At 38.2% G+C, this 10,229-nt stretch overlaps 1 protein-coding gene across 1 annotated transcript; it reads right to left on the reverse strand.

Annotated features, from left to right (window-relative positions):
- Positions 1–1,604: 1,604 nt before the first annotated feature.
- On the reverse strand, positions 1,605–7,496 carry slc25a35 (solute carrier family 25 member 35). Its single transcript, XM_063895479.1, has 5 exons — positions 6,970–7,496; positions 6,799–6,864; positions 6,565–6,717; positions 5,510–5,644; positions 1,605–3,715 (listed from the first exon to the last, which is right to left on the reverse strand). Exons 1-5 carry the CDS (start codon positions 7,339–7,341, stop codon positions 3,539–3,541), a joined length of 903 nt encoding a protein of 300 aa, XP_063751549.1. The 5' UTR covers positions 7,342–7,496; the 3' UTR covers positions 1,605–3,538.
- Between the last annotated feature and the right edge of the window lie 2,733 nt (positions 7,497–10,229).

Raw genomic sequence — 10,229 nt, forward strand, 5'->3', positions numbered from 1 at the left:
TTCACAGTTCATACAAGAAACGAGGAGGGTAAATACACATCTCCTTCAGGATGATGTGTATTTAGTATACACATCTCCTTCAGGATGATGTGTATACTAAATACACATCATCCTGAAGGAGACGAAATATTTACTTTCTATTTCTAAAATAACCAGATCCTTCAAATTTGAGTTGAATGCGAAACGGAATCTGATAACGGGGTCCCCTGATGAATGCATAACTCGCTTTCTGTTCTCTAAATACACAAGGAAATTCATCAATTGCACAATTGTGGAAGTCCTGGTCAGAAGATCACAGAAATGAACTTCCAGCCACAACCTCCCTTAGGCTCATCATTTTTACGCTTTTCGAGTAAAAGAGTTCTTATTGAAGTTATAGTTGAGCTATGTTGAAGGAAAAAAACCAAACAATAAACAGCATGGTAAAACAGGTGGATTAAATATCCTGAACCACACCCAGGTGATCAATTACAACTGTGTGCGGTGTAAACAGATAAGTATAATAATAAAAATAATATGAAAAAACTCCCTAAAGTACAACTGGAAACAAGTGGGATTTCAAATGTGTTTTCTTTTATTTATTTTTTATAAATTCAGCCCATACTAGAAATAAATACTGCCACAAGGTTTGTCAATAAAAAGTCAGATAATTTATTTACTCCATGAGTCCATTGCACAAATGATTGGCTGCCCATAACAGGAAGTGCGTTCTGTACACGGTTCCGTTGCGGTGACGTCAAGCATTGCTGAACTGCATTGTGGTTCCGTTGCTTCGCTTTGGCTGCGTTGCAAACCCCCGTATGCTAATATGCCAGCACACGCGCTAGCCAATCAAACCGCGTGTATGTGTGTCCGGGGCAGGGGATGAATGTGATTGGTTGTTGGTCGCGTTAACCCCACGCGCCAGACACGCCCACCGGCAAGCGTCAACGCAGCGGAACCGTGTGTACGCTGCGTTGACGCGTTCATGAAACATAAGAGCTTGTAACGTTCAATAACACCGCACAACTCAGTCAGTGTTTCCCCATCGTGTCTTTTATCTAGAATGCGTTTGGTCCTCCTAGATGAGTTCAGTAACCATCATTCTTCTGTTAGCTGGTTTCCTTGTAGACAGTATGTTAAAAAAAGGAAATGTTTTACCGCTGATATATTTTTGATTAAAGGCTCCGTCTAGCCAGTAACTTCTCACAGTCTGGTTTCTAATCTGCTTTTAGATATAGAAAGTAATCAGCTTCTCGATGTGAACTAAACCAACGTTAGTTAGCTTGCATCACTTCAAGGTACACCGGTTCAAGCTATTAATTTAATGACTCATTTTCATTGTCTGTTTGACTCACCTTTATTATAGTAATTGTTTATCCTGTTCTATATTAAACTAGAACGCTCAACCGAAAAACAACCCATGCCTGGTTTTGGAACAAATGGGCATTGTGATTTTGATTAAAACCATGTCAACACAGTGTTCTTAAAGCCTTCCTATAATGTACTATGAAAGCCTTGGCACTTACTGTGGGGTATTGTGCACTTTATGAAGAAAGCACCAAAGGTTACTCAGTGAGCAGTTCTGCATTATTTTAAAGTTCCATTAGTTTATTTCCTGTTAGATATAATTGATGCCAAACCTGCTCTAACATGACCTTCAAACGGTGTGGAAATAAACTGCATTCATAATCTAACTTTTCTTCCGGCGGGTCATACGCCTATTTAATTTAGGAACACTTTTTCTGACCTGGAGAGGGTACAATTAAAAATATGTACAGGATGTATTTGGACATCCTCTCTACACGAACGTTAATAACCTGATGCTTTAAAGAATTTTAAGGTACTTTTCGGATGCCTGAAAAAACAGAAAGATGGAATAAAATGGACTGAAGTTAAATAAATAAAAACAAGAATAAAAATGAAGTGTTTTAGAAAGTCAATATTATAAATAACCATTGAAGCAAGTTTTTAAAAAGCCCATGCTGTAGGAGTACACTGATTTATTTATATTTAACTCACTCAACAGTTTGAAAAGGTGCTATATAGTTATTCTTGTTTATTTTACACATTATTTTGTCATTTTAAATTGTTGTAATGAATTCATTCTTAAAATTGTATATTAAAAAAAAACAGTTTTGCAGAAGCAGGTTTATTAAACACCACCTCCATATACAATAAATAGTTTGTGACATTTGGCAGTTTTTAGAGAGTCCTTTATCTACTATTCCTGAACTTATGAGCATTTGTAATGGAACAATATCATACTCACTCACTGATTTTATTAATATCATTGCGTGATTCTTATTTTCTAGCTTTCACTTCTTTGCTAAGCTTTGGGAACATTCCTTACAAAAAGGATTTGTTGCAATGTTCTTCTGTTGAACCGCGAACATCCTGATACAGCCTCCCTAAACTTCCACAATGTTGCTTTCATTATCACCGAGCTCGACCCCCCCACTTCTCCTCTCTGTGTTTAAATATGCAACCTAAACTCTATTCTTCGTCTTTCACTCTGCAGACTTTCTGTATGACTGACTAAACGTTCTTGCAAGAAATAAAATACCCTAAAAGAAAGCTGAATGGTTTGATTCGTTATCCACATTTGATTTGTGTTGCACTTCTTTTTAAAAGTGCATTAGCAGATAAGCTAAGTCTAAAGTGAAATGCTCAATGGCATTTTATTTTCAGTCACAATGAATTTGCTGACCCTTTAAAAGTAAACATACATAACTCATGAAGTGTGCTAGTCTCTGCTTTAAAACGCATTAAATATTATTGTGAAAGTATCATAAAGTACATTCAGGTAATCTTCATCACGGTGGCAGTAGTTGAAGTAGGTGTTGCCTTAAAAAAAGTGTGTTTATGCTGCATTATGTCTTCAATAACTAATTAAAATGTACAATAAATGTTACATGGTTTGCCGTTTCTATTAATTAAAAGAGACACTTGGATATGTCGTAATTGTATAGCTTGGTTTGTTAAATATCCCAACACACTCAACAGCCTTCATGTCACGTTTCAACCATTTCACTGTAAAATCAGCTCGCTTTGTTTCCCCTTGGCATCGTGCATTGTGTTTCCCTTTAAGATACACTTTTCTATATTACAACCCTTTGTTAATTTGAATCGAGCATGGAGCAGCTGCTACTGGACTTATGTGCACACATCACTTTAGATTAGTGGTGGTTCTGCTACTGCGGCGTGTGTTGGCACTATGCTTTAATTTCCTCAAACTGGGGCCACATTTGATGCTTTCTCCATAAGCTACGTTCGAGTGTCCAGTGTACGCTATTTGATATATGTTGGGAATGGCACAACTGAGGAGTTAAATGCTACAAAAGAGCCCTAGTGTTTGACGTAAAGCAAACTGTACATGAGTCCTTTTAGGGGTTTCATATTTTAACAGACCTAATGTTTCCATATTGGAGTGTAAAAATGTAACCTTTGCTCTTTCTCTTTCACATGAATTAAAAGAGCCTAGTTTTCCTTTAACCTCATTAAATGAGGACAACGCACAGCTTAATGAGTTACCCATTTTCCAGCTCTGTCCCTTGTGTTATCTGAGCTTCTGGTGCTGGTACATTTTGCGCAGTTCGTCCCAGAAGAACAAGGACAAAATGGTGTGGGGGCCGATCCGGAAATAAGAGGCTCCCAAGCCTTTATAGAGTCCCATCATGGACTCCTTCTTCAGTGTCTTGGAAAAGCAGTCAGTGAATCCTTTATAGAGCTGCCCCTAAAATATAAGGAAAGGAGAGTCAGTCTGGGTGTGAGGAGTGTTGGAGATGTAAAAATCCATGCAGCAGAACCAGGGTGGCAAAATCTGGCACGTATATTACCCACAATGCAAGTCAAAGCGGTCGAATTGTCCTCAAATCAGCTCATATCGTCTTTTCCTAACCACTATTCCTTCACCTCTGTGTGAAACGTCACAGAGTTAAGGAATAGTGGTTAGGAGAATTCAAAAGAACTTAGGAAAAGACGACCGGGCTTTAAGAGAATCCGACTGCACTTTAACTACCCGACGTCTTTAGGACGCGCCAGCGGACGTGATAAAAGTGCGTCTGCTGTGAGGAAACTACAGTTCTGTAAGCGCACCTGGATACTTTGCACCGTGTCCTGCAATGTTGTTGTTTTATGTGGGCTTTATGAACGTGGACAACAGTGAAACGTATTTTCTTCATCAGGTTGGAATTGTAATAAAAAAGTTAAGTGAAACATATTGTTGCTCACCCTCCGGTCCAAACGTAGTCACATGAACATGAACCCTGTGTCAGGGTAAATGTTGGGAAGGTCCAGTGTTTCCTGAGCTAAAGGAGGTTAGAAAGGAAGTTTCAAAGCTCCTTTCTGTCGTCTAGAGCAGGGGTGTCGAAACTACGGCCCGGGGGCCAAATGCGGCCCGCAGGCCATTTTGAAATCGGCCCTCTAAAAGTATAATGCAACATGGCCCACAAATTAAACTTTTGCTCGTCTTATATTGTACTTCTCAAATATGTATGTTCAAATATATTAATGAGCCCAATTTTCAAATAAATTTAGTCATTTAGAATTTAAAACATTTTCTAACAGATCTTAGTTGATAAAAAAAACCCTATAACTTATTTCTATAACAAGCTTGAAATTGAACCTTCATATTTACTCTTATTATCAGCGATCTGAGGCTTCTGTTTTAAGGAATGAGCTGCCAACAAAACAAATGAAACCCTAAAGACAGACGGGATGTAGGCTGTTTTTTTCTGAACGCGTTTTCAAGTATCGGGCATCATTCACCTACATTTGATTTGTTTTGCTAACATATAACTTCACTTTTGAGACAATATTCACCTCTATAAGTGGCCCAGCTCTCCATATATTTTCTGTATGTGGCCCTCAGTGAAAAAACATCGGACACCCCATATCTAGACAAACAGCTCTTATCATGGCTTCCACTCAACTACTTCCGGGTCATTTCACTCTGATAGGAACCTTCCTAAGCTAAACTGACAATCCCAACGCAACCTCTGGAGTGTCTTCGTTAGTAATGGCTTGAGCCGTTAGCCTCAAAGCTACAGAGGACTGGTCAGCTTTTTTCCAAATCCAACACCCAGAAGTCTGAAAACTCAACCAAAGCTCACTCGAGGGACATCACTTGAGGCAGAAGACTTCACTTGAACCCCTCTAGAGTCACAAAAACCTTTTATACTACTTTTTCTGACACCTGCAGAAGCTCTCCCCAAACCTTGTAAACAGACTTTAACAAACAATTTTAAAAAATGTTGGCTTAATTTGAAAGATGCTTCAAAAACACTTACACGATCTTTCCTATTGTTAAAGGGTTGTCCAGTGTATCCTAAGCTACATTGTATAATATAGAGGTCATCTACAGCTCTTATCATGGCTGCCACTCAGGTACTTCCGGGTCAGATCCCTCAGTTAGAAACTTTCTTTGCTAAAGGTTGACAATCGGACCGCAACCACAGTATAAAACTTGGGGTTTCACATCAATAAAAACCAAGCTAAAGATGTGAGAGTAACCTTAACATATCCTCACCTTCCCCAAATGATCCACGGGCTGGTTGTAGAGGCGCGTGCTGACAACATCAAAAGGCGTCATAGCCACCACGACCACCACGCTGCTGATCATGCCGGCAGTCAGGGCCACGAACCAGCTGTTCTTTGGGAACACCTTGGGGAGAAATGAAGACAACACAAAGACCAGCAGGAAATGAGAGGCTCAGTAGACGTGAGCAGTGACAGAATGCAGCACAACTTTTGCACCAGTGCATCAATGCCAGACCAGTTTATCCCCACCAGTGTACTCCCAACTGGCAGTGATCTCATACATGCAGAGAAACAGAGGACTATTATTAGTACCTACGTCACACACACACACACACACACACACACACACACACACACACACACACACACACACACACACACACACAGTTTTTACCACTTAAAAAACAGCCAATTCAAAACAGTTCCAAGTCAAAATCAATAAACCACGATGTCACAAATTGTTTTCTGAACGTGTGGAAAGATTTAAGACTATCGAGTATGGAATTTCTATGATAGCTGTAACCGGTATACTGGTTATGTAAGCTACATTTTTTCAGAGTGGGAGGGGGAGCAATGAGAGGAGTCGAATTTCTATTCCAGAAGAGTGCAATGCTTTGTCGGGACACAATGACTGCTTTTGTAATCTGTACACGGCTACTGACTACAACTGAATCTTCCAAATCATGCGACTGCTGATTTCCGAACAATCAAAAGTAAAATGTCAGTCACGTCTTTAACCCCTACCAATGTTGACTCTAGATAATAGCAGCAAATAAAGAAAAACGCCCATGGAAGGTTCAAAGACTTCGATGTGACCTCTACAATATAGTCTTCAAGACAAGCAGCACTTTTTTCTTAACATGTTAGAAGCTGAACATTGCATCATCAGAGCAGTAATGTTTATTACTGAACAGTGTGCTCATGCAGAACACGTGCACAGATGGTGGAAGGCTGAGGAAACAACATCCCTCTGGTCAGTCTTATCCCATGTTGAGATTTAAACTCAGGCGGTCTTTCAGCGAGGAAGTAGTAAACTATTCCAACCTGTAAATCCAGCACGAGTTCCTTGGCAGAGGAGAAAGTGCAGAGTTGTGCAGCTGACCCCACGCTGACCCTCGGTACAGCAGCACTGGAGCCCCTCCAAAGTCCCAGAATGCCATGCTGCTTGTAGATGGCTGCCAGAGCTTTGGTCATCCCCTGGCAGAAAGAGGAAGAAGAACACATGAGGAAACTTGTTGACAGCTTTCATTCATATGAAACCCCATCAGTGTGTGTTACCTGGTGTTTGTGCTGATGTCCAACTGCAATAGAGGAGGTAGACTGACTCTGCAGGTGAGTCTTTACCTGTCAAGGAGACAATGTGTGTCCAAAGTTACAAGGAGCAGCTCACCTTGAAATGATACACCTGTTAAACGATGCAATGAAAAGTAAATACAGCCAGATACTGACCAAGTACACGGGGCTTCCCATCACTGCTCCCACCACTCCTGCCATAGCTCCTGCTAGCGTGGTTTTAGCCGCACTGACTCTGCCCTCCGTGTGGATGTAACCTGAGGACTCAATGATGGCGAACGATCCGAGTCTGACTCCATTCATAAAAAACTGATACACGAGCCCGGGCACCAGCCCTTTCTGGAGGCCGGCCAGTCCGTCCACCTTACCGATAGTGTAGAAAGCGTGAAACACGTTGCGATAGTAAACCTGGTACGAGCCCCGAATCTTGAGCTCTCCCTGGAGCTGCATCCGAGTTTTGACCACTTCCAGCGGGTTGGTGAACAGGCAGGCTCCGCACGCCGCCGCTCCGCTCAGCATGAAGTCCATCGCGACTGTCCGCCGTTCACAGGCCTGCTAGTCCGACCCGTCCTTCATGCCACAGGAGGTCTGCTCAGCAGCATTTCCCCCTTCCACATAACTGTACACACACTGACACACACACACCCAGAGTGGGATCCATCAACATGCAGAAATTGGAGCACTTCAAGAGCACCTGGTAAACTCGTAAATCCAAAACTGAGATGGATTATTGTCTGAAGAACCAAAAATGTTTAAAGGCACAGAGTCAATAAATGTTTCCCCTCCCCCCCCCTTTGTGAAAACATGTTTAAGAGTTAATTTAGCTATTGTGAAAGAATATTCATGATTTTTAAAAATAATGTATTTTATTAATTTCCCTATTTTTGTGGGATGTACTGTATTCAAATACGCTAATTCACAAAGGGGAAGAAAAATAAACATACGTAGGACTATATTTAGAATATCTACACTTGGTATCACCATTTCAACACATTTTATCCCTAGAAAACAGTATACAGTTTAACCTCCCAATTGTGTGAAAACTGTTGATAAGAGACTTACTTCAAACTGGATTTGATATACAAAATAAATATAAAAAGGAATGTCGCATACAGTTTAATTAAAAATATATTTATAATAATTTACAGGGGAATCTGGAGACTTTTGTATTGGACGTACACTCCTCTCGACCCCTGAACGTCTCATCCTAAAGACTGGAATCACAGCGCACGGAGAGACGTACGTTTGACGCTCGCCTTCTTAGCCAATAGGAAGCCGCGTACGGCCCTGGATTACTGACGGGACCAGTTAGGTGGCCCATCAAAGGGCCTCTGGCCCAGTGGCCTATTTCTATGTCAGATAATCGTTACATACACATTGTTTGCAAACGGTGGGACCAGTACATGCATAAATCCAGGCAGTAACCTCATTGATTATTTTAAAAAAACAGCCAGAAACTCGAGTGATCACTTTTTCAACACTTTTACAAAATATTACATTTGAGCATTAAATAATAATAATTAATAATAGTAATAGTAATAATAATAATAATAATAATAATAATACTAATACTAATACTAATAATAATAATAATAATAATAATAATAATAATACTACTACTACTACTAATAATAATAATAATAATAGTAATAATAATAATAATAATAATAATAATAATAATAATAATAATAATAATAATAATACTAATACTTATAATAATAATAATAATAGTAATAATAATAATAATAATAATAATAATAGTAATAATAATAATAATAATAATAGTAATAATAATAATAATACTAATACTTATAATAATAATAATAATAATAATAATAGTAATAATAAAAATAATAATAATAATAATAATAATAATACTAATAATAATAATAATAATAGTAATAATAATAATAATAATAATAGTAATAATAATAATAATAATAATAGTAATAATAATAATAATAATAATAATAATAATAGTAATAATAATAATAATAATAATAATAGTAATAATAATAATAATAATAATAATAATAGTAATAATAATAATAATAATACTTATAATAATAATAATAATAATAATAATAATAATAATAATAATAGTAATAATAATAATAATAATAATAATAATAATAATAATAATAATAATAATAATAATAATAATAATAACAATAGTGTAATGTAATGTAGTGAGCTCAGGTAAATACTTGGTCACCAGGGCATCCTTCACTCGTAATTAGAGATAACAACATCTCTGTCTAATCAGCTAACACACACTGACGGTTAAGCTGTTAAGGATCACAGGCAGACAACTCCCAATGAGTATGCAAATGTAATGGGATTTATTGCTGTTGTTTGAGATTGACCAGGGAAAGCACTCTCTGTGACCCCACCTGTGACTTCATCGAGCAGTACCGTACTTACTTACCGTACGCCATGTCCGGACCGGTGGGGTTGTTTCCCGTCACTGAGCTGGATAATCTGTTTCACCTCTAACCGCATTTTGAATAGGATTTGTAGTCAGAGTCTTTTGAACAACCCCAGCTAATGCAAAGGAGGGAGCCTGGTCAAATTAGGAACTATGTTTTGAGGTCACATGTTTCTACTAAAAGCAAATAAATGTAACTACTTTTGAAAAAGTGACAAAATAAGTCTATACTGACTAAAAAGCTTCACCTTAATAAACTTACCTTTGTTTCGTTAATTATGTTGTGCTATTCAAAATAAACGTAAAGACTAAATGTAGCCTGCAACAATATATGTCATCAAACATACCTAAAGGAATTGATGTCTAAAATACAACTCTGATTTGCAAAATGTCCATTGTTTTCTTATTTATAAAACATGCACACATGAATCAAACTTAAAAACTATGTGAACTTTTAGGGTGTTTTATGATTGCCTTGCCTCTGTTCTCACAACCAACGTGCCAAAGTGTTCATTCAAAGGGACAAAGTGACCAGTCAAATGATCACCGTTATGTTGCAGTGAAGATTGTGGGATTTGCTTCCTGTGTGCTTTGCAAATTGAACCGGAGGCTTTCCATTATGTGTTCTCTGCCTCTGCAAAGCACAGTGTGACAGTGCAGCAGCCTGCACTCACCTGCTTCTGTGTGTAGGAGATAAACTCCCTCAGGAGGGAACTTTGAGATTTAAACCTTTGTAGAACATTTACATGCACTAAAATTTGTATACTGCAGGGTAGCTGCTGGATTTACTCCAGGTGAACTAAAGTCTGATTTAACTTCTTAATGTCTTAATTTAACTTGCGTCACATTTTTAATGCAAGTCCTTTACTTGTAACAGAGTATTCTACACTTTAGTATCGCTACTTGTACTTCAGTAAAAGTACTTCTTCCAGCACTGCAAGCAGCTTTGTGATTATGAGGAATTATTTCATCTTAAACGGAAGCTCAG

The sequence above is a fragment of the Eleginops maclovinus genome, chromosome 11 (assembly GCF_036324505.1).
Source record: "Eleginops maclovinus isolate JMC-PN-2008 ecotype Puerto Natales chromosome 11, JC_Emac_rtc_rv5, whole genome shotgun sequence".
NCBI lineage: Eukaryota > Metazoa > Chordata > Actinopteri > Perciformes > Eleginopidae > Eleginops > Eleginops maclovinus.

What these genes read in the sequence shown, in the direction of transcription:
- slc25a35 (XM_063895479.1), bottom strand. Translation starts at nt 7,341, where the DNA reads ATGGACTTCATGCTGAGCGGAGCGGCGGCGTGCGGAGCCTGCCTGTTC. An exon ending in AACTCGTGCTGGATTTACAG is followed by an intron (nt 5,645 to 6,564) that starts GTTGGAATAGTT and finishes TTTCTCCCCAAG; the next exon opens with GTGTTCCCAAAGAACAGCTG. An exon ending in CCGTGGATCATTTGGGGAAG is followed by an intron (nt 3,716 to 5,509) that starts GTGAGGATATGT and finishes CTTATATTTTAG; the next exon opens with GGGCAGCTCTATAAAGGATT.